The sequence below is a fragment of the Arvicanthis niloticus genome, chromosome 24, assembly GCF_011762505.2.
Source record: "Arvicanthis niloticus isolate mArvNil1 chromosome 24, mArvNil1.pat.X, whole genome shotgun sequence".
Lineage (NCBI taxonomy): Eukaryota > Metazoa > Chordata > Mammalia > Rodentia > Muridae > Arvicanthis > Arvicanthis niloticus.
This window is the reverse complement of record NC_133432.1, coordinates 14,631,493-14,652,228: the sequence shown is the minus strand read 5'-3', so window position 1 is coordinate 14,652,228 and position 20,736 is coordinate 14,631,493. Positions and strand designations below refer to the sequence as shown.

Genomic DNA, 20,736 nt, shown 5'->3' with positions numbered 1-20,736 from the left:
GAGAATTCCTAGCTTTACAGAGCATCTTTCACTCCTAACAGTAAGAATGAATGTCAAAAGCAAATTTGCAGTCTGACTCTGATCAACATCACCAAGCAGGTTCCTAAAATTCCTGTGTCCTAACACAAGCTACACCACTTCTGTAACTATTCTGTGTTATGTATAACCTCCAACATCACGAGTAACACTGACTGGCACCCACACCCATGAGTTCTGTACAGGACTTGTCCTTAGCTTATGATAGTGTTGAAGTGAGTTACTGGGTCCAACAGTGCACAGGGTTCTAAGGTTTTTAACACACTCCAAGTAATCTCCAGAATGATTTGAGCAAACCTACCCAAACCTACCCAATTGTTACATCAATCAGGTAGACTTTTGTTAATGAAGGAACTGATCTAACTAAAGTCCATTAGATTCTCACAGACCAAGGACATACTTCTAGTAAGAAAATGAAATACAAATTCTTTTGAAAAGTTTGCTCAGCTTTCTTCCAGTAAGCTGACCAACAGAAACACCTCCCACAAAAACAAGTGGCAGTGCTTGCCCAGCATGCACAAGGCCCTGGGTCCCACTGACAGCACCAAGTGGAGGGACAATTTATAGTGCTTTTCTAAGATAAAATGTTAAAAAGAAAAAAAAAAAAAAAATCAGTACCAAATGACCAAAATGTTTTATTTGACTAAATTCAGATTCATGCATAAGCATGACAGTCTGAGTCTCAGTCTCTCTCTCTCTCTCTCTCTCTCTCTCTCTCTCTCTCTCTCTCTCTCTCTCTCTCCCCCCCCCCCGACTTTGGCAATTAAAAAAAAAAAAAAAAAAAAAAGACCAAGCAACCAACCAAGCAGCCGTGTACAGAACAGTGAGGACGCCGAGGACGAGGAGTCTACAGCTTTACTGTAGGATATATACACACACATATATACATATGTATATATTTCTGAAAGGCCTCTCCTCTGTTTGGCCGTGTCAACTCTCAGGTCACAGTCAGAAACATGACTTCAGAATCACTTCTTCACTTCTCCAAGGTCTTCAATGCTGTCATCATCTACCTGTAAGACACAGGTAAAAGAACTTCAGGAATTGTGGCAAAAATTAAGAAAGAAAGAAGTAACTTGCTTTAAAACCTTGCATCTATGGGTACACGCATCCTATGCACTTACCTCTGGCCACTTTTCCTGAATGACATCAATGATGTCATCTGTGAAGTCTCCCTGAATGATGATCTCATCCTCCCCTGTTACTGAGGCACCGCAGGAGAATTTCTGAGCAAAAAATCTTTGTGCTTCTTTGAGATCAATTTCTGTTTTGGTTTGTTTGTTTTTTTGTTTTAGAGAAAGAAAGGGTGAGAGCATAATTGGAATTGTAAAATGAAAGGTATTTCTTCATTTTAAAATTTCATCTACATTTTAAAACCATTTAACCAATGGTATTAATACAGGCTCCCCTCCCCACACCCAGGAGTAACTAAAACTGCCATAGGCAGAGCTCTTAACAAGTACAGTCTCAGTACATAAGACAGCATCCTCCACGCTGTTCCATCACACAATAAGACCAAAATGGCTGGGTATGGTAACTCACATCTTTAATTCCAGGCAGAGGCAGAGGATCTCTGGATTACAGGCCAGCCTGTACTACACAGTGAGTTCCAGAATATCCAGTGCCACATTGAAAGACCATGTCTCAAAAAAAAAAATAAAATAAAATAAAATAAAATCCAGGAATATATATATATATATTACTTCCAAGCATCACGTTCCTCATGAGTAAGCTCCTTACAGGAGAGCAACTGAAACCAGAGACCCAAACCTTCTATCTAAGTCCAGCTGCCTTGCACCTCATTCCTGTCTCAGCTTCCCACGTGGCAGGATTACAGATCTGTGCCATGTAGAGAGTTTAAATCTAGCAACTGAAGGGCTTCAACAAACCTTTGCCCCATTACCCAACTTCCCTCACCTCTACTATCAATTCCTAGAGATGGGCTATTTTTCAAACCCCAAAAAAGACTGGTAGAGAAATAGGAACAGTCCTGGGCAGTATTAAATTCTATTTACACCTCCGCACTTTATGCAAATATCCAAGAATAATCCCTTAAGAGCTGGGCACTGGTTCATACCTGCAACCCCAGATACTCAAGAAGCTTACAAGTAGTTTGAGGTCAGCCAAGGCAACATAGCAAGATAGCATCTCAAAAACAAAAACCGAGTGAAAAATACCAAAAAAGGGTGGGAGGGGAGATGTGCTAGTGTGTTCTACAAAAGATTTAATGTTAATTCTAAAATTAGCTAGAAATGCAAGACCCAGGGCTGGAGATGAGATGAGTTGGACAGTCCTTGAGTAGGACTCTTTAGGAGACCTCACTTCAATCTCCAGCAGTGGACTACATAAACTAGGCAGGGGTACACTACTAGAAACCAGAATTTGGGGTAGAAGCAGGAGGATCAGAAGTTCAAGGCCATCCTTCATTACTAGCAGAGCCAGCCTGAGACTTTAGAGTTTCACTCAGTCTTTTTATCATTTCTTTTTTTGTTTTTGTTGCTGTTTGTTTTTGAGGCAAGGTTTTCTATGCAGCCCTGGCTGCTCTAGAACTCCCTATATAGACCAGAGTGGGATATGCCTGCTTCTGCCTCCTGAGTGCTGGAATTAAAGGGGTGTACCACCATACCTGGCAACCCTACCTTTAAGGTACAACAGAACCTTAAAGCAACAAAAACAGAAAACAAAACCAAATGTGCTGAACATGCCACATTCATATTATCCCCAAGACCCAAAAAATAAGGTAGGTGGACTGCCTGAGCTAGACAGCAAGTTTCAGGCTAGCCTGGGCTACAGAGCAAGATCTTGTCTAAAAATTTTTTTAGAACAAGGGCCAGAGAGAGAGATTGCTCGGTGGTTAAGAACACTGGCTACTCTTGTAGAAGCACTGGGTCTAATTCAAAGCACCTCCACACGGCAGCTCACAACTGTATTTAACTCCAGTTCCAGAGAATCCGGCACCCTCTTGCACCAGGCAGACACACAGTGCAGACATGCATGCAGATGAAATACCCATACATATAAAATAAAATTTAAAAACAAACAAAACAAGCAAAAATGGAAAGAAATGCAAAACCTCCTTTAGTATTTTTTGGGCAGATAGAGATATACAGAAGCTGGGGATGCAGCTCCCCCAAAACCACAAAAACAAGCAGACAGTAGAACTGTGATGTATCATGATACAGATTCCAGATTATACATCTAAGCCACTATATTCTGAGGCTGAAAACAAAGAAACTAACTAAACCTCAACTCACCAAAAGTTGCAAGGCCACATACTCTCGTCACGTATTTCTTCTTTGCTCTGGGAATTTTGGCTATCGTGACCTTCTGCGGTACTGTCTTCTTCTTCTGTTTTATTTGACCTCTTCCACCTTCATTAAGAAAGAACTCACATCAATTGCTTCCTTCCTCACAGTTATAAGACACTACACAATACCGAGTCTCCCGCTTTGTTTTTAAGTTCTTTTCTAATACAAAATTACCCAGGCTACTTACCCAATAAACATTTAACAACTGCTACGTAGTATGTGCCGGGCACTGCACTAAGGACACAGGGTGCAAAGATAAACTGGACACAGTCACCATCCCCCAGACTCATAGTCTATTAAAATGAGAGATGGTGGGGGTATTAAACCAGACCTGGTGGTCCAGGCCTATAGTATCAGCACTCAGTTCAAGTTCAGCCTGGCCTATTTAGTAAGATCAAGTCTTATGGGCCTGTGAATTTGTTATCACGTAAAGGTACTTGTTGCTAAGCCTGATGACCTGAGTTCAGACCCAGACCCATGTGATACAAGGAAAGAACTGCCTCCTGCAAATAGTCCTCTGACCCCCACACATGGATACCACCTTCCACATACAATAAATATATACAGTTTTGAAAAAGACAAGGTTACTCTGTATAACCTGAACTGTCCTGGAACTCAGAAATCCACCTGCCTCTGTCTCCTGAGTGCTGGGATTAAAAGTGTGAGCCAAGCTAAGGTGTGACTACACACAGCTGTGGGGATCATGTCAGCTGTAGTGTGAAGGGTGTGTCTATGAGAGTTAAGGTGGAAAGAGAGGCAAATGCAGTTCCTGCATTCACTCCAGCAGAAACTCATCAAAATAGAAACCCAATATGGCATCCACAACAGCTGCCAGTCACAGAGTAAAGAGCAGGAGAAAGAGAAAGGGCAGGCTTTAGGACTAAAGACAGCAGAGCCCAGCACAGCTCCTGGGTTTCTAGATTAGATGATAGGATCATTGTGCTACCTCTGCCAAAAAGGGGGAAACAAACAATCAATTCAGGACTCAGTCAGTTTAACTTTGGAAGTGTTTCATTTGTGGTATCTGTGGGGACCATGCACATCTCCAGCTTGACATGGGCCAGGTACAGATGAATGACAGGTCTATACTGTAGCAGAAGTTAGAGATGTAACAGATACATCCTGGGAAAATAAGCAGAGTTAAGAGGGTACGAGGACCTAGGAGAGGGCCTGGGAAGTCATTTTTAAGGGACGCTAGGAAGAAAAGAAGTCTACACAAACAGACAAACCAGAGAAATCCACACTTCAGAAAGGCTCATGTGTTCTCCCTATTTAGCAAATACCAAGACACTGCTGACTTTTATAAGAGTTTCAGTAAGGTTTTAAAGTCAGGTTAAGACAGGCTGGAATAGGAGTGAGTGACAGGTGTGGGGGTGAGAGGAGGGCCCACTTTAGTATAGACATCTGACTGAGAACATATGAAAACAGTGAAGAAAAGGGAGCAATAGACTCTTGGCAGAGATCTCTCTTGAAGTAGCTTGTAGAAGGCCTGAGGTTCCATGTCACACCGGGGGAGAATAGAGGAGGGCAAAATCTTTAAAAGAGGCTGGAAAAATAGCTCAGCAGTTAAGCACACTTGATGCTTCTAAGACGACCCCAAGTTTGGTTCCCAGTGCCCACATGACTGCCAACAACCCCTGTGACTCCAGCTCCAAAGATGTGACTCCTACTGTCTATCTTCCATGGGCACAGCATGTGACTCTACTGTCTATCTTCCATGGGCACGGCATGCCCATGGTGCATATACAGACAGACAAAACACCCATACATATTTTATAAAAATAAATCGTGAAAAAAAAAGTATGAGCTGATTTTAGTCACAAAACAGTGAGGAAGAGGTGGACAGGGGACAGGTACCCCAGCATAAAGACTGGATTAGAGAGGACAGAGTTTAATATAAGTACCATGTTATTTCAACAGAAAATTGGTTGCACTATGAATGCACACAAGGCAGACTCGCATGTATTCTGAGTAAGTTTTCCTCCTTTGACACAGGACTCTACACACCCCTGGCTGTCCTGAGATCATCCACCTCCTTTGACACAGGAACTCTACACACCCCTGGCTGTCCTGAGATCATCCACCTCCTTTGACACAGGGCTCTACACACCCCTGGCTGTCCCGAGACCATCCACCTCCATCTCTCAAGTGTTGAGATTAAAGGTATCCCACCATGACTAGTTAGCTTTGCTTTTTTTTTTTTTTTTTTTTTTTTAAATAGACAAGAGTCTCATTATGTAGCTGAGGCTGGCCTTGAATTCCCAGCAGTCCCCTGGCCTTAGTCTCTCAAATACTAACATTACAAGCATGAGCCACTGTGCCTGGCTCAGTCAACAGCAGATGTGCTTCAGCTCACAGCTCTCCTCACTCCACCTGTCTTCTATAAAGAGAAGGAATGTTTGCATAAATCAGAACTAGGTTTAGGACTTACCTCTTTTTTGTTTTTTCTTCTCCTCCTCTTCCCCTACTGGTCCTTGGCCTTCACTAATTCCAGTTTCTTGTTTGGGTGAATTTTCTGGATAGAATAATAAAATGCAAGAGCATGAACATCATTTTATACTGATATTTAAAAAAAAGAATGAAAGAACAAAAGAAAGAAAGAGAAAGAGAGAGAGAGAAAGATAGAAAGAGAAAGAGAAAAAAAAAAGGAAAAAAAAAAAAAAGGCACAGGCTTGAATGCACATCGATTTAATTTTAGCACTGAGGTAGAGGCAGGAGGATCAGAAGTGCACGGCTTGGGTGTTTTGGCTTTCCAAGTGTGTCTGCTGGCTGGTGTTTCCTTACCCCAATCAACACCATCCTACAACCGATTGGAATGCTTGAGATTTCTCCACTGCTGCCAGATTTTTCTCATTTTTTAAATTATTTAACTGACAGAAAAAAGAAACCTGATCAAAACCTCTAGACTGTATCATTTTGGGGGGCTCATCGTGGATTTTTTTTAAGGACTACTAACAGAGGCATCTCTTACTAGTAAAATGCTGCCAATAGGCCTTCTACAGGATTCTAATGTTTCTATTACACAGTCCTGCCAGCTACAAAAGTTATACCTCATCTTATTAAACAAAACTTATTCTAAAAAATTTGTCAAAAACCTTTCCTCATTAACCTTGTATCTTAATGTTCCCTATGAGATTACAATCAAAGAAACTCAATGAACAACATAAGCTTAAATTGGTTTTTTCCTTGTTTGCTTGTTATGGTTTTTGAGACAAGGTTTTCCTGTGTAGCCTTGGATGGTTTTCAACTCGTAATGCAGATATAGCTGGCCTTAAACTCAGGGATCCACTGCCTTCTGCCTCCTAAGAGCTGGGATTAAAGGTGTACACCACCATGCCAGTTTATTCCTTGAACTCTTAAAGATGACAAATGGCTTCCTCCATAGTGTCTTATGGTAGACAGACAATGGTGGCAGAAAAACCATCAGTCTCAAATTGACACAAAGCCTGCCAAAGATTCCTTAGATGGTTCTCTTCCTCTAATAGGAAAACTGCCCCAGCTATTTTCCCAACTACACTCTCAGTGGGATTTACAGCACTACTAATAGCCTCACATTTTATGGTACAATGCTACCTCACTCATATGGCAAGCCCCAAAGATACACACCATCACCAAATGGGGGTCTTATGCCCTAGATCATTGCCACTGGTAAACTTTTACTGTGGCACCTTAGACAGACTCCCCTCTGAGATACTGGGGCTACTCCCCACATCCTCCTCCCTGAGTCCTTAAGAGCAGTTAGGGTGACCTCTGAGAGAAGGGAAGAAGTTAGGAGTTGGGCAGACTGTGGTAGACAGACAGAAAGGGAAAAGATGCCATGGGCTACGTAATAAAGGTGGCATATCTCCAAGACGTCTAGCTTCCTCCTCACCCTCCAGACTTGAGATAAAAGCCCAGCAACTTAAAACAAAGGTTTTGTAGGCTTTGTCTCCCACTAGTAGCCCGCTGCTGGTGGACTGGCTCAATAAGTTCAAGGCCTGCTCAGGACATAGCTCACAACAGTTCTGGGCCAACCAATCATCCTTGCTTTCTTCAAACTGACCAACCCAAAATTACGCAAGTAAGCAGTCCCCACCCTGTACTGCTGACAGTGTGTGTGTGTGTCTGTGTGTCTACTGCATCTGTGGGTTTCTTCCCATGTCCCCTCAATAAGCTTTTCTTCAACTGTCAGAAGGAATAAAAAAAAAAAAACCACACACACACATACAAATACAAAGTTCAAGGACACCCTCAGCTGCATAGCAAGTTTAAGGCCAACCTGGTCTACATGAAATCTGTCTTGAAACAAAACAAAACAGGGCCGTTGAGATGGCTCATTGGATAAGGCACTTGCTTAACAACGTGAATTTGCTCCCTGGAATCTGCATAGTGGCCAGCACAGCTTCCACAAATTGTCCTCTGACCTACACACAGAGACATACAAAAGTATTAATAAAAAAGGAAATGTTCTTTTCTCTCTTTTTAAAAAAACATTTATCAAGTTCTGGCCAGACAGAGTTATGGTAAGATGGTCTCCAAAACAAAAAAACAGAACCTGTCTCATTAAGATAGAAACAAAAATACAGTATAAACAACTTGTTATTAACATGATGGCTACAGTTAAGAAATGCAGGGATGAAACAGAAAGAACTCAATCTAAGTGTTAATGTTCATGAAAGAAAACCAGTTTTGCAGCCAACTGGGAAGGAATCATATTTAGCCAGAGGCATGGTGGCATGTCCCTGTGTCCCATGATGTGGGGAGAGGGAGTAGACAGATAAGGAGCTTGGGGCCAGTCTTGATACACAGTGACTCATGGGCTACATGAGACCCTGTCTCAAAAAGAGAAAGATGATCAACTCACTTATCACTAAAAGTACCTAAATTATAAAGCTCACTTGCTGCTCCACAAACCAAACAGTAGTTCACTCATGAGTCCTCATCTTCCTCAGAGTTCTGCCAGTCAGACACCTAATTTCAGACCAAGTGCTTCCCAGGATTCATCCTGTAAGCAAGCACCTCACCTTTCTGTGCAGCAGATGCACACTCGTGGCCCCTCACAGCTGGAGCTGAAGCACTTTAGTAAAGGAACATCTAAGCCCACTTCACCTTGCTTCTTTCCCTCTGCCTCATTCTCTTCAATTATTCCTTCCTCCTCCTCCTCGTTGCCCAAGTCTGTTCCTAAACGGACAGAGATCTTGCAGCCACTTCTGCAGCAAGGCCAGAGTAAAGGTGACGTAACTTCACAGGCAGCTGTAGTCTGAGAAGCCTCTGCTGGTGGGGTAAGGAGTCCCTAGAGTCCCCTCTATTTTGTCAGCCTGTTGACAGCCGTCCTCCCTCACACTGGTAGCATTCTTCTACTCCGTGTAAAACTGTTTTTACTGACTCTCCAGACAAGAGAGCACTCACAGAATGAGCCAGTTCCAATTGTTTCATTGTCAGTGTAGAATCTTAACATACTGCTCTTGTTAACATCTGGTCCTGGATGAGACACGCTTCTCCTGCATCCCTCTCCAAGTCACAATCACGGTCTAGGCAGGTGACAGGGCTAATTACGAGACCAGGCTCAAGTGTTCTTTTCCAAGGAAGAGTGACTAAGTAAGTGGCTATTACTCCAAAGGCCTTGCCAAGGACAAGGGTTTTTGCTTCGTGGAAATAATATGAAAACTGAGTAGCAAAAAGGGGCAACATGGGACGAACTGGAATGGAACAGGCCTGTTTCCAGTCTAGATGTTTTCTTGTTCCTGCTATCTTTATTTTACCCATCTTATGAGAGGCCATCAAAGGAGCTAAGAGATCTGTCCTGTCTGTGACACCCCAGCAGCACCAACCCCACTCTGAGATACCTGACTATGCCCTCCATGGCCCCTTCCTCACAGCAACGGTCTGTTCAAAACAGTTCTCTGACCAGTTCTTACCGCCTTCCACCACTGATGACATTCTCAGTCAAGCTGTCATCACCATCACAGAAACAAAGTGTCACTAAGTCACCCTGGTCACCTACTCTCTGGTTATGACTGGCCATGAATCTGCACGGCTGTCTGGTATGATCTCACCTCAGTGACTTAAGATGACAGGCGTCTACCCGACACCCAACTTTCCCAAATATATTTTTACACTTATTTATGTATGTGTGCGCACGCATGCATGTGTATGTGTAGATTAGAGGACAACTGTAGAGTTGGATCTCTCCTTTCAGCTCTCTGTGGATTCCAGGGAAATGCAGGTCCCCAGGTTTCTGCAGCAAGCACCTTTACCCCCAGGCCATCTTGCCAGATTGAAACAATTCTCACTTCCCCATTCCTGCTTACCACTATCTGTATACTACTGACTTGTTTCCCCTTCAAGACCTCGTTCCCACTGATTTGTCCTCAGACCCTCAAATAGCATACAGCATATATATACATATATATGTAATATATAATAAATGTAAATATACCCAATTTTGATGGAATATGCCTTTAATCCTAGCACTCCAGAAAGAGGCAGGTGAATCTCTGTGAGTTCAATGCCAGCTAAGGCTACACAGTGAGACCCTGTCTCAAAAAGACAAATTAAAACTGTGAATGTATTTGGCCCTAAATCAGTCACTCTTATATCAGCTGATACATATCTACCTTATCTCAGAATTTAAATAGTTTTAAAGTGAACTGAGATTGGTGACATTTCACAATATTCTGTAAGACGTTCATATATTCTTGTTAGGACTAAGAATTGAACCAGGGCCCTGCACATACTAAGTAGACACCCTGCCACTAAGCTACATCTACCAGTCTGTTTTTCCTTTAAAGGACGGGGTCTCTTGTTACCCGGCTGGCCTTGACATCACTGTCCAACCACAGGCTACCATACAACTGGGGCAGGAGGCCTTCACCACTAGGTCCAGCTAAACTTTCTTCATTGTTGTTTTTGTTTTTAAGATGTATTTGTTTTATGTATATGAGTACACCGTAGCTGTCTTCAGACACACACCAGATCCATTACAGATGGTTGTGAGCCACCCTGTGGTTGCTGGGAATTGAACTCAGTACTTTTAACTGCTGAGCCATCTCTCTTCAGCCCCTCAGCTAAAGTTTCTTATGTTTAAAATACCCACTTGTATTTGTTCAATACAATTCTAGCTTAAAAACAAAATGATGTTCAAAAAGAGACCAAGTCCATACCTACAGTAAGCTTTGCAAACTCATCTGGAAAGTTCTTCTCTAGCCATTGTCTACACTTGGCAACATCAGGCATATATTCACAGTACTACAAGAGAAGGAAAGAACAATCAGGTGAGAAATCACACATTTCAATCAATACAATTTCATCACAAACCATCCCATATACTCCCTGCACGGAGAATAATAAGCTACACTCTTTCTGTCTATGTAGCCAGGGAGGCCTATATATCTAACTCCTCAGCCTCACCTGACTCATCCTCAGGAAATCTAAAATTCAAGTGGGAAATATCCCATAAGAAACAGAATCTCAGAACAGGCCCCCTTGGAGCAGCTGTTTACTTCTCCATCAAGAGGTCAGTCATAAACCACACAGTGAGGCCACCTCGTCTGAGAACAAGAAGGAAGGCAGGGAGTCACAAACAAAAGCACTGGCCCTCATTTTTTTTTCCTGACTTGTCCACAGAGCTTGACTGAAGGAAAGTCTTACACAGTCACTACTCCTCGTTCTCCTCTCCTTAAGCATGGAGTCTTAGCTTCCATCATCTGACTACTCATGAATTCCACACAGAAATCTAAAACTCAGCCAAGAGGTCCTCAGCAGTTAAGAGACTTTACTGCTCTTGCAGAGGACCTTCAGGTCCTGGCACCCACGAGTCAGCTCTCAGCCATCTCTAACTCCAGTTCCAGTGACTCCAATGCCTTCTTTGACCTAAGGGCACTGTGCACACACAATATACATAACTCACAGAGGCAACACAAATACGTAACTCAATCTCTTAAAAAAAAAAGGACATCTGTAGTCACAGCTACTTAGGAGGCTGAGGCAGGAGGATGTTTGAACACATGAGTTCAAGGATACTCTGGGCAACACAATAAGACCCTCCAACATTCATTCATTTTTGGTTGAGATCGTTTCTCTGTGTAGTACTGATTGTCCTGGAACTCATTCTGTTCTTGAGGCTGGCCTCAAACAAGAAATCCACTTGCCTCTTCCTCCTGAGTGCTGGGATTAAAGGTTTAAAGGTGCACACCATTAAACCTGGCTAAAACCCTAACTAAAAAAAACCAAGCAAGTAACAGAGTGCATGTATAACTCAAAAGTCTAATTGATAAGACAGAAAATTATTTTCCAGGATCAGCAATATGGCTCAGTGAGTTCATGTGCTTGCCACCAAGCTTGTTTGACTTTGATTCTAGGAACTCACAGGAAAGGAGAGAACTGACTCCTTCAAGTTGTCCTCTGACCCGTACAAGTGCACTGTGAAACACGTTACACACACACATGCACACGTACATACAAAGTATTCTGATACTTTGTTTATTCTGATAAAAAGCTGAAACACTATCAAACGATAGGAAATGAAAAACAGCAGTTCTTAGATCAGCTCTAACATCATGCAGAAAAAAGACAACAGTAACAACAAACCCACGGAGCGGGACTTACCTCTGTTGGTAATGAACAGACTAGAGATGGAGAAAAAAGACGAGAGGTTAGAACCATGGGAACATGGGCCTCCTGACCACTTTCCAGCTAACAGAGTGCTTGCTTCACTTCTTCCCCCTGTAGCTTTTCATCTTTCTCCTTTTTATTTAAAGTCACCTGTGTCACCACCTCTTCTACTTCTCAATCAAATATTCTACTTGAGGTTTTCCCTCTCTTAACACTCCGAGACTTCTGAGTACCAGATGGAAGCACATGCTAGCTTCAAACGTCAAGACTTTGCTGCCTCCAGCTCTTGGGTGCCGAGCTTACACACACGCCCAAGCTTGTCACCTTCACAATTTCCTCCACCACTTTTCAAATACTGCTCTGCAGGTTTCCGAGATAAAAGTACATGATTATTTCAAATGACAGTATTCTGACATTTTGATCTAAAGACAGTATCAAGCTTTTAGTATTTTCTAACTCATCTGTACAGTGTCAGTCTTTAGTTAGGATGAGAGCTTCCTCAAGACAATTGCATATGACCCATTTCTCTGAATGAAACACAATGGCACAGAGCAGAAGCATAAAACATGTTTTCTTTTTTCTTTTCTTTTTTTTTTTTTTTTTTTTTGGTTTTTTTTTTTTTTTTTGTTGTTGTTGTTTTTCGAGACAGGGTTTCTCTGTGTAGCCCTGGCTGTCCTGGAACTCACTCTGTAGACCAGGCTGGCCTCGAACTCAGAAATCTGCCTGCCTCTACCTCCCAAGTGCTGGGATTAAAGGCATGCACCACCACTGCCCAGCTAAAACATGTTTTCTAAATCAACTCAAGGTGTCCTGTAAATCCCTGCTAAGTCTCTCACTGAGAGATGAGACCAGGATCCTTAACTCCTCTCTCTCTCTCTCCAGGGGCTGGAGAGGTGGCACAGCACTTCAGCATCCCTGCTGCTCTTGTAAAGACGGGAGTTTAGTTGCCAGCACCTACATCAGCGGCTCACAACCATCTGTAACTCTAGCTCCAGGAGACCTGACACCCTCTTCTGGGATCTGTGAGCACCCACAATGCAGCATGAACACACACAGACTCAAAAATTAAAATAGAGAAAGAAAGACATACAAGACAGAGACAAGGCCACATAACACTACTGCCCAGGCTAGCCTGGAATTCCTGGTCTCTAATGATCTTGCCTCAGTCTCCCGAGCAGCTGGGACTATAGGTACATAACACCATGTGTCACTACACTATTCTCCTAAACCTCACTTAATTCTGACCAACTCTTTCTACCACAGGCTGGTCGGTCACTAAGCTTGCTTCCTCCAATTTTTACCCTGTTGCCAGATGTGAAGCTACGTGAGAACACAGCTTCTGTGCTCAAAAACCTTCAGTGACCTACAGCAGCTCAGAACCAAGTCCCCACACTCTGGTCCCAGACCCCACTGTCTCAATTTTCTGCTCATACTTCAAAGTTCCATATTATTAAGCACACTGCAATACCCGCAAATCTAAATTCCCACTCTCTTCCTGTTCTTTGGTGTGGCCCATCTGCTCTTTCTTCTGTCCCTGCTTGAATTCTACCTTCCCTCCGATTCCTACCGACTATGCTCACCCCACAGTCTCCTCCAACTCTCTACAACTAGAAGATCCTCTCCCCTCCACACCACCAATGTGACTGTCCCACTGGGACTGTCCCAGATGTGTATTTCTCGTTTCCCTCTGCTACCAATTACACCTGTACACCCCGACCCCACACAATACTAACAACTACACTCAATGTAAGTTACATGTAGAGAACAGGCAGAGCCTGGCTGTTTTCCAGTCCTTCCTAGAATCTATCGCAGCACCATATGCAGATATACCATATCAATTACTGGTTCACTATGATATGGACCCTATTAGGAATGTCATTGTACTTTCTTACCAAGCTAGCTAATGAAGCCCATCACTGAAACATGCTGGCGCAGAACTCTAACTGTATCTCTTGGTAGCCTCTGCCCTACAGGCCTAGTTTACTAAGCCTGGGGCCACAGAAAACACAGCATATCATTGACTCACATAGGCCATCAGCAAAAACTGTTGTTTCACAGCAAACTATCATGTAACACCTATGACCCAAGGCTGAACACAGAGCCCCATTCGACTGTCACTTCCTTATGCACTCTTCACAGAGACCCTTCCATTCCTCAACTCCTAATTTATAGTTGTATCAGTATCACCAACTTAGTGTTTTCTATTTCCTCAGTGATGCTCTCCTCATGTGGGTTCCAAGGACTGAACTTAGGCCATCAGGCTTGGTAGCAATCTCCTTTACAAGTGAGCCCACTCCTCCCAAGTGTTTCTTATACATGGAGCTCCCCCACTCCCTGGGAGTTAGAAGCACCCCTTCCCTTAGAATCTTTAATACCAGTATAAAACTTAGGGAGGGAAATGAAAAAAAGCAAACGTTTCTCAATAAGGCTAGAGACTGGGAACAGAACGATTTGGCAGGTAAAGACACTTGCAGTCAGTCTAAGCCTGATTACCTGAGTTCAATTACTGAATTCCCCAACAGAGGGAGAATTAACTCTCAAAAGTTGTCCTGAGCTCTACACTCACATACACAAAAGAATAAAATTAAAATAAAAGCAACAACAAAAGATCAGAAACTGCTCATTAGCGGGACAGAATCAATTGTGTCACCCTATCAAAAGTAACCTTAGAGGTGACATGCATAAGGTCTAGGACTGTAGATCAGTTTATTGTTTCTCTAACCCATGAAACCCCAGGCTTGACCCCTAACACTCCATAAACTGGACACAGTGGCACAAAGCTAAAGCCAGTGTTCAGTAGGCAGAACAAGATGGTCAAAAGTTCAAGGATAGACTGGGCTACATGCCTTTCCCCCCACTCCCTTAAATCTAGCAGAGGGTAGTGGTTCACACCTTTAATACCAACAGCTGGGAAGCAGAGGCCAGCCTAGAGTACACTGAGTTCTTGGCCAGACAAAGTTCTATAGTAAACCCTAGCTCAAAAACAAAAAACAAACTAAAGAATACCTTTTTTCAGGTGACACAAATGGGCTGGAAAAGCAGTGTAGTGTGGAAGAGTACAAACACCACTCACGCAGACAGGGACGTACACCATAAACAGAAACAGAGCAAATCCAGGGGTAGAGTCACGACTCGGTGGTTAAGAACATGAGCTCCTTTTCCAGAGGACAGGGTTTTGATTCCCAGAACTGATATAATGACTCACAACCATCTATAACTTCAGTTCTAAAGGATTCAATGCCTTCTTCTGGCTCTGTGTGTGCCAGACTCTCAAGTAGTGCACAGACATACACATAAGCAAACACCCATTTATACACATTAAAAAAAAATCATAAACAGCAAGCGAGCAAGGTCTCAAACTCAGAGATCTGCCTGCCTCTGCCTCTTGGGTGCGGGCACTAAAGGTGTGCTCCACTTTTTTTTTTTTTTTTTTTTTTTTTTTTTAAAGATATGGTTGGACTCTGTAGCCCAAGCTGGCCTCCATCCTTACACTGAGAGGTTACAAGAACTGCACTCCTCATATAAGGCAGGCTGCTATAGCTTTGTACTGGTTTATTTCATCTCCACCAAAAAGGACACTGGCACCATCTTGGCTTCTATGTCCAGGAAACTGGTGTCAATGGCTAGTATTGATAATGACCTGTACTTCAGTCAAGACTACACAGCCACCATCAACTTCATCAAGGCCAGCTTTGAGTTTGCGGCCAACCTGTTTTACAGAGTGAGTTCCAGGACAGCCATGGCTGCATAAAAAGGCTTTGTCTGGGGGGGGGGGGGGGGGGGGCGGAATCTGGAGATGCTTTAGTCTTATTCAATAAAGTACTTGGCACATAAGGCTAAAGACTGAGTCAGGACCTCCCAGCAACCTCAGTATCCACATAACACCTGTGCAGAGAGGCACAGGACCACAGTCCCGACACTGGGGAGGCCGAGAATCCACAGGGCCTTCAAGCCAGCTAGTTCAGCTCGTTAGTGTGTGCCAGAGGCAGTGAGAGAGCTTTCCTAAGAAATGACACAACACAGCGAGCCAGGGAGTCACCCAACACCAACCTCTGGCATGCCATGCACACACAACCACGTATGCACACATAAAACCCAATCTTATTATTCAAACCAGACTTTCCCAGGACTGTCGTACTACACGTCATTCCGACCTCATCTTCTCATCTACTCTTTAACCAGCAGCCTCCCTGTGCTGTAAGCATTGAACACTGCTCAAGGGGCTCATGACGCCAAGCCTGAGGACCACAGTTCAATTCCCAGGATCCACACAGTAGACAGAACTAAGGGCCACCTGAGGTCCTCGACGTCCACACATGGATTACAGCACAAGTACACACACAAGCACAAATGAAATTAAAATGTAATGGGGGGGGAACCCACCCAAGATTCTAGTCAGACATCAAGCTCCCCCCAGACCCGTCCTCACTCCAGTACTGGGACTGAACCTAGAGGCTTTGAACTTTCTGGACAAGTGCTGAGCCACTAAGCAACATCTCCAGGCCCCGCCCCTTCCTCCTAACATTTCACTTCCTTTAAGATTCCCTTCTTCCATCTTTCACCATCCCTTAAGACTCCGTATCTTCCAAGAAGCTCTTCTTAACAAAGCAGCACCCATCAGGATAGGATCACCTACTTGTATATCCCTATTCCGACTCGACAGTAAACTCCTCCAGGCCAGGAAGCAAGACCCAAATGACACAGGAAAAGAAGGAGTATCTATTAACCCATGGGTCCTCACTAATCCCACCATCCCCTTCAACCAAGAATCCACCAAACCCGTCGGCGGAGGTAACAGGACCAAATGTGAAACTAGCAACATTAGGTATAAAAATCAGTGAGCAAGTCGTTCCGACACTTGCCTCCACAATAGAGGACTCGAAGAGGGTAGTCCGCATCTAACTTGGCACTGTTCTTCGTATCACCTTTGCAATCCGCACCGCTGGATTCAGAAATGTCAGTAGCCATCTCACAAACCTGGGAACAAAATGACACAACTTCACTATCCGGGAGCTCGACCCCCAAAAGCAGCATTGGGGTGCACTGCAGTCTTAGCTTTTCACTATGTATATCCCTGAACACCGAAGCCGTTTTGACTCTATTAAAAAGAATCACGAATCTCGTTAGCTTCACTAATGATCAACTGGAGACTCATCTACCTGGCTCCACGGGTTTACAGGGAAGCAAGAATAAATGGGCCATGAAGGCTAAGAGTTGGGGTGAGGGGCAAGGGGGAACATCAGAGGAAAAGAGGAAGCAGTGGGGGGAAATAGTTGGGGTGGGCGACCTCAATAGAGACGGGGCAGGTCTGAGGCTGATGTGGGAGGGATGCAAACTGCAGTTAAAGGCTATAGACATCTTGGCACGACTGGGACGAGTCACTCGAGGTGCCCAGAATGCAAGGTGCGGCGACAGCAAAATACCGAAAAGAGACCAAGCCAGGGACGAGAATGGGAGTGCCACAGCCCGGGGAGATAAAATCGAGACAGGACTAGGAAAAGGACAGGTCGCCCGCAGGAGGGCTGAGGCTAAGGGGAGATCCCGGGGACGCCACAGGAGGCCCCCATGTGGGCGGGCGTGGAGACGCTCGGCCCGGCCCCCTTCCTTCAGGCGGCGCCTCGGTTGCCCTCAGACGCTCCACCAGCTCCTCAGACGCCGCAGCAGCGCGAGCGCTCGTTACCCAGCCGGTCGCACAGCCCCCGCCGCCTCCGCTCCCGCCAGCTGAAGCGACACATGCAACTCCTCTTCCCGGCCACAGCTGCCCGAAATCCGTCTGCTAGGCACGCTCGCGCGAGACAATAAGCCTTTATCGCGATATCCCGGCAGCCGCTAGGCGGATGTCGCGAGAAACCTGCGTGCCCTGGGTGGGCGGAGCAAAGAGAGAGGAGCATGCGCCCTGCGTTGGGCGGGGGTGGGGTGGGGTCGAAGGAAGTGAAGGGGAATGGGACTGAGTTGCGTAGAGGCAGACGGCCAGTAGGGGGCGCTCGCTACCTATTGGCAAGGACGAGCGACTGGCTCCGGGTGTTCCTTCGCAGTGAGGCGTGGACTGGACTGGCGCAGAGGTTCTTGAGTCACAGGTGACTCCCTGTTAGTGATGTGGACAGCCTTGCCCCAGTGTCTGGGCTACATCCTAGAGTACCGACTAATCACTACCCTGGTGCATAAGTCACCCCTCGGCGGAGAGATTATGGCTCGATGAGACATTGGGTCTTATTTCATTACGATTCCCTAAATAGGAATTACTCGTGCAAAGCTCATATTAATTACTGTTCGAATTTATATCATCGGGCTGACAACAGTTTCCATATGCTCCCATGTGCATATTTCACCTTCTACGTGTTCTATAAGCTGGAATTTTTCCATCCCGTCCCAGGATTTCTGGTTTTAACCACACACGTCCTTCTCTAAATTTTGCTTCCTTGTTTTTATTTTGGGGAAATCCCTTCATCTGCATACTCAGCCCAAGTCCCCCTTGTGAAACAGGAATAACACTGGGACACTTTCAGAGCTCAGGGCTCTGAATCACCTGCATGAACTAAGCTACCCAACATATGGCCCCACTCCAGCAACTTTCTTTTGGTACAGGGAATTGAATCCAGGGCTTTGTCAAGGCTAGGCAAGTTCTCTGCCTTGAGTTACAGGCCCAGCCCTAATCCCAGCACTTGGGAGGCAGAGTGTTGGGAGCCAACTTCAAGCAGAAAGCGGCTAGAAAGCAGCTATCAACGTTGCAGCCATCTGGAACCATATACCCTGATAGAGACTTGTTTTTCAACAGCCTACAACAGCTGAAGCAACTCTGATAAATATCTTGTTTATCCCACATAGCTTGTTTTGCTGTTTAGTGACCCCAGCTGTATGGTGCATGTGGTAAAGTGTTTTCACCTGTGTTCTCCTGTTTGCGCTTATAAAATACCCAGGATTTCCTTGTAAGGGTGTGGTGTAGTAGTAGTAGGTGTAGTGGTATGTGTGTGTGGTGGAGACAGTAAAGGAGACTTGACTACAGACCCTCTGGCTTGTCTCTATTCTTCGTGCCTCTTCCCCTTCTTCCCCCCACTCTCTCTCTTGCTAGACCCTGACCTGCGGAACAGAGCGGGTCATTACAGCAGAGGCAGGGCAATCTCTGAGGCCAACCTGGTCTACAAAGTTCAAAGTGGCTAGCCTGTAGCTCAGCCATAGGCATTTGCCTTGAGTGTACAAGGCTCTGGGTTCACACAGACTGGAAACACACACACACACACATCACAGAGCTAAAATGTACATTTTGCTAAGCATGGTGGTCATGGTGGTATGTAGCTCTAATTCCAACACTCAGGAGGCAGAGACAGGTGGATTTCTGAGTTTGAAGCTAACCTGATCTACAGAGCAAGTTCCAGGTTAGCCAGAGCTACACAGATAAACCCTGTCTTAAAAAATACAATAAATAAATCATACACACATACATATTTTACCCAGACCTGGTAGCATATGCCTGTAGTTTCAGCATTTAGACAGCGGAAACTGAAGGATTGATGAGTTTGAGGTCACTCAAGGCAGTAAGACCTATGCTAAAAACAAACACAAAACACAAAACAAAAAAAATAACAGAAGGAAAAAGAAAAGCACACTGTGATGCAGGGCTTGGGGCGTGGCCCAGTTGGTAAACATGAAGGTCTAAATTAGATTGCTAGGGTCCATGTCCAGAGCCAGGCCTGGAGACTGTAGACATAGCTTAGTGAGCAGAGGATTGGCCACACAACCTAGCAGCCTGAGAGTTCCGTCCTTGGAACCCATGTGAAGGTGGGAGGAGAGAACCACAGAGCTGTCCTCTGACCTCCATGCATTTTCAACCATATAAAACACAATAAACAAGACAAACAGACAACTATGTAGAGCCGATGTGCTGTTGCGTGTTTATAATCCCTGTGCTGCGGAACTGGAGACATGAAGATCCTCTTTCACCCTGAGCAACTTATCTGGCGGTAACTGCCATGTCACGTGTCCCCGAACTTCACCCCTACCCCTCGCCTCCTTCTTCACTTTTGGAGATTCCACTGCCAGGAACTCTGATGCCCCTGATGCCCCACCCACCTAGCCTCTAGCTCACATCCGTGTGGCCACGCCCACTCACCAGTTTCATCCCACATGAAACCAGTTTGCAGAATTCCATCCTCGTTTGCTTTGCACGCTTACATGGTGGTCTTGGTTTTCAGCTGGACACTTGGCACTAAAACCCAAATTTGTATTTTATACACATTAATAAAAATAGGCCTTTAAAGAAAATAACAGCTATCTACTTCGGCATCTTTGTGTTCATATACGCTTTAAAAAAAAAAATTAAATAGCTTGGTCCTGGTAGCACATACCTTTAATCCCAGCACTCAAGATGCAGAGGCAGAGACCGGCAGATCTCTGTGAGTTCAAGGCCAGCCTGGTCTACATCGTGAGTACCAAGACAACCAGAGCTGCATAGTAATACCTTGTGCCAAAAGAAAAAAAAAAAAAATCCTGACCGATCTGGTCCTAGCGTGTCTTCCTTGCCACCCCCATCTTGTACAGCTTTGGTGTCTCTCGATTGCATAGCACTGATGCTAGCAGAACTGGCTCCTGTCCACACATATGCAAAGGCGTCTCAGCTGGAAAAGCTGGGTTTGAGCCTCTGTGTTTCAATATCAGATGGTTTCTCACTTATATTGAAATTCATCTCAGCCTTTCTGATAGCCTGTGCTATAAATATTGTTGTGTGTATACACACACACATTGGTTTTTTTGTTTGTGCTTTGGTGTATTTTGTGTTTATTTATTTGTTGATATTTTTATCACT

The 20,736-nt window shown here is 44.5% G+C and overlaps 1 protein-coding gene across 1 annotated transcript; it reads right to left on the bottom strand.

The window, feature by feature from the left end:
• Positions 1-651: 651 nt before the first annotated feature.
• On the bottom strand, positions 652-17,752 carry Denr (density regulated re-initiation and release factor). Its single transcript, XM_076922859.1, has 8 exons — positions 17,617-17,752; positions 16,799-16,913; positions 11,931-11,950; positions 10,487-10,571; positions 5,776-5,859; positions 3,291-3,407; positions 1,161-1,300; positions 652-1,049 (listed from the first exon to the last, which is right to left on the bottom strand). Exons 2-8 carry the CDS (start codon positions 16,902-16,904, stop codon positions 1,005-1,007), a joined length of 597 nt encoding a protein of 198 aa, XP_076778974.1. The 5' UTR covers positions 16,905-16,913; positions 17,617-17,752; the 3' UTR covers positions 652-1,004.
• Between the last annotated feature and the right edge of the window lie 2,984 nt (positions 17,753-20,736).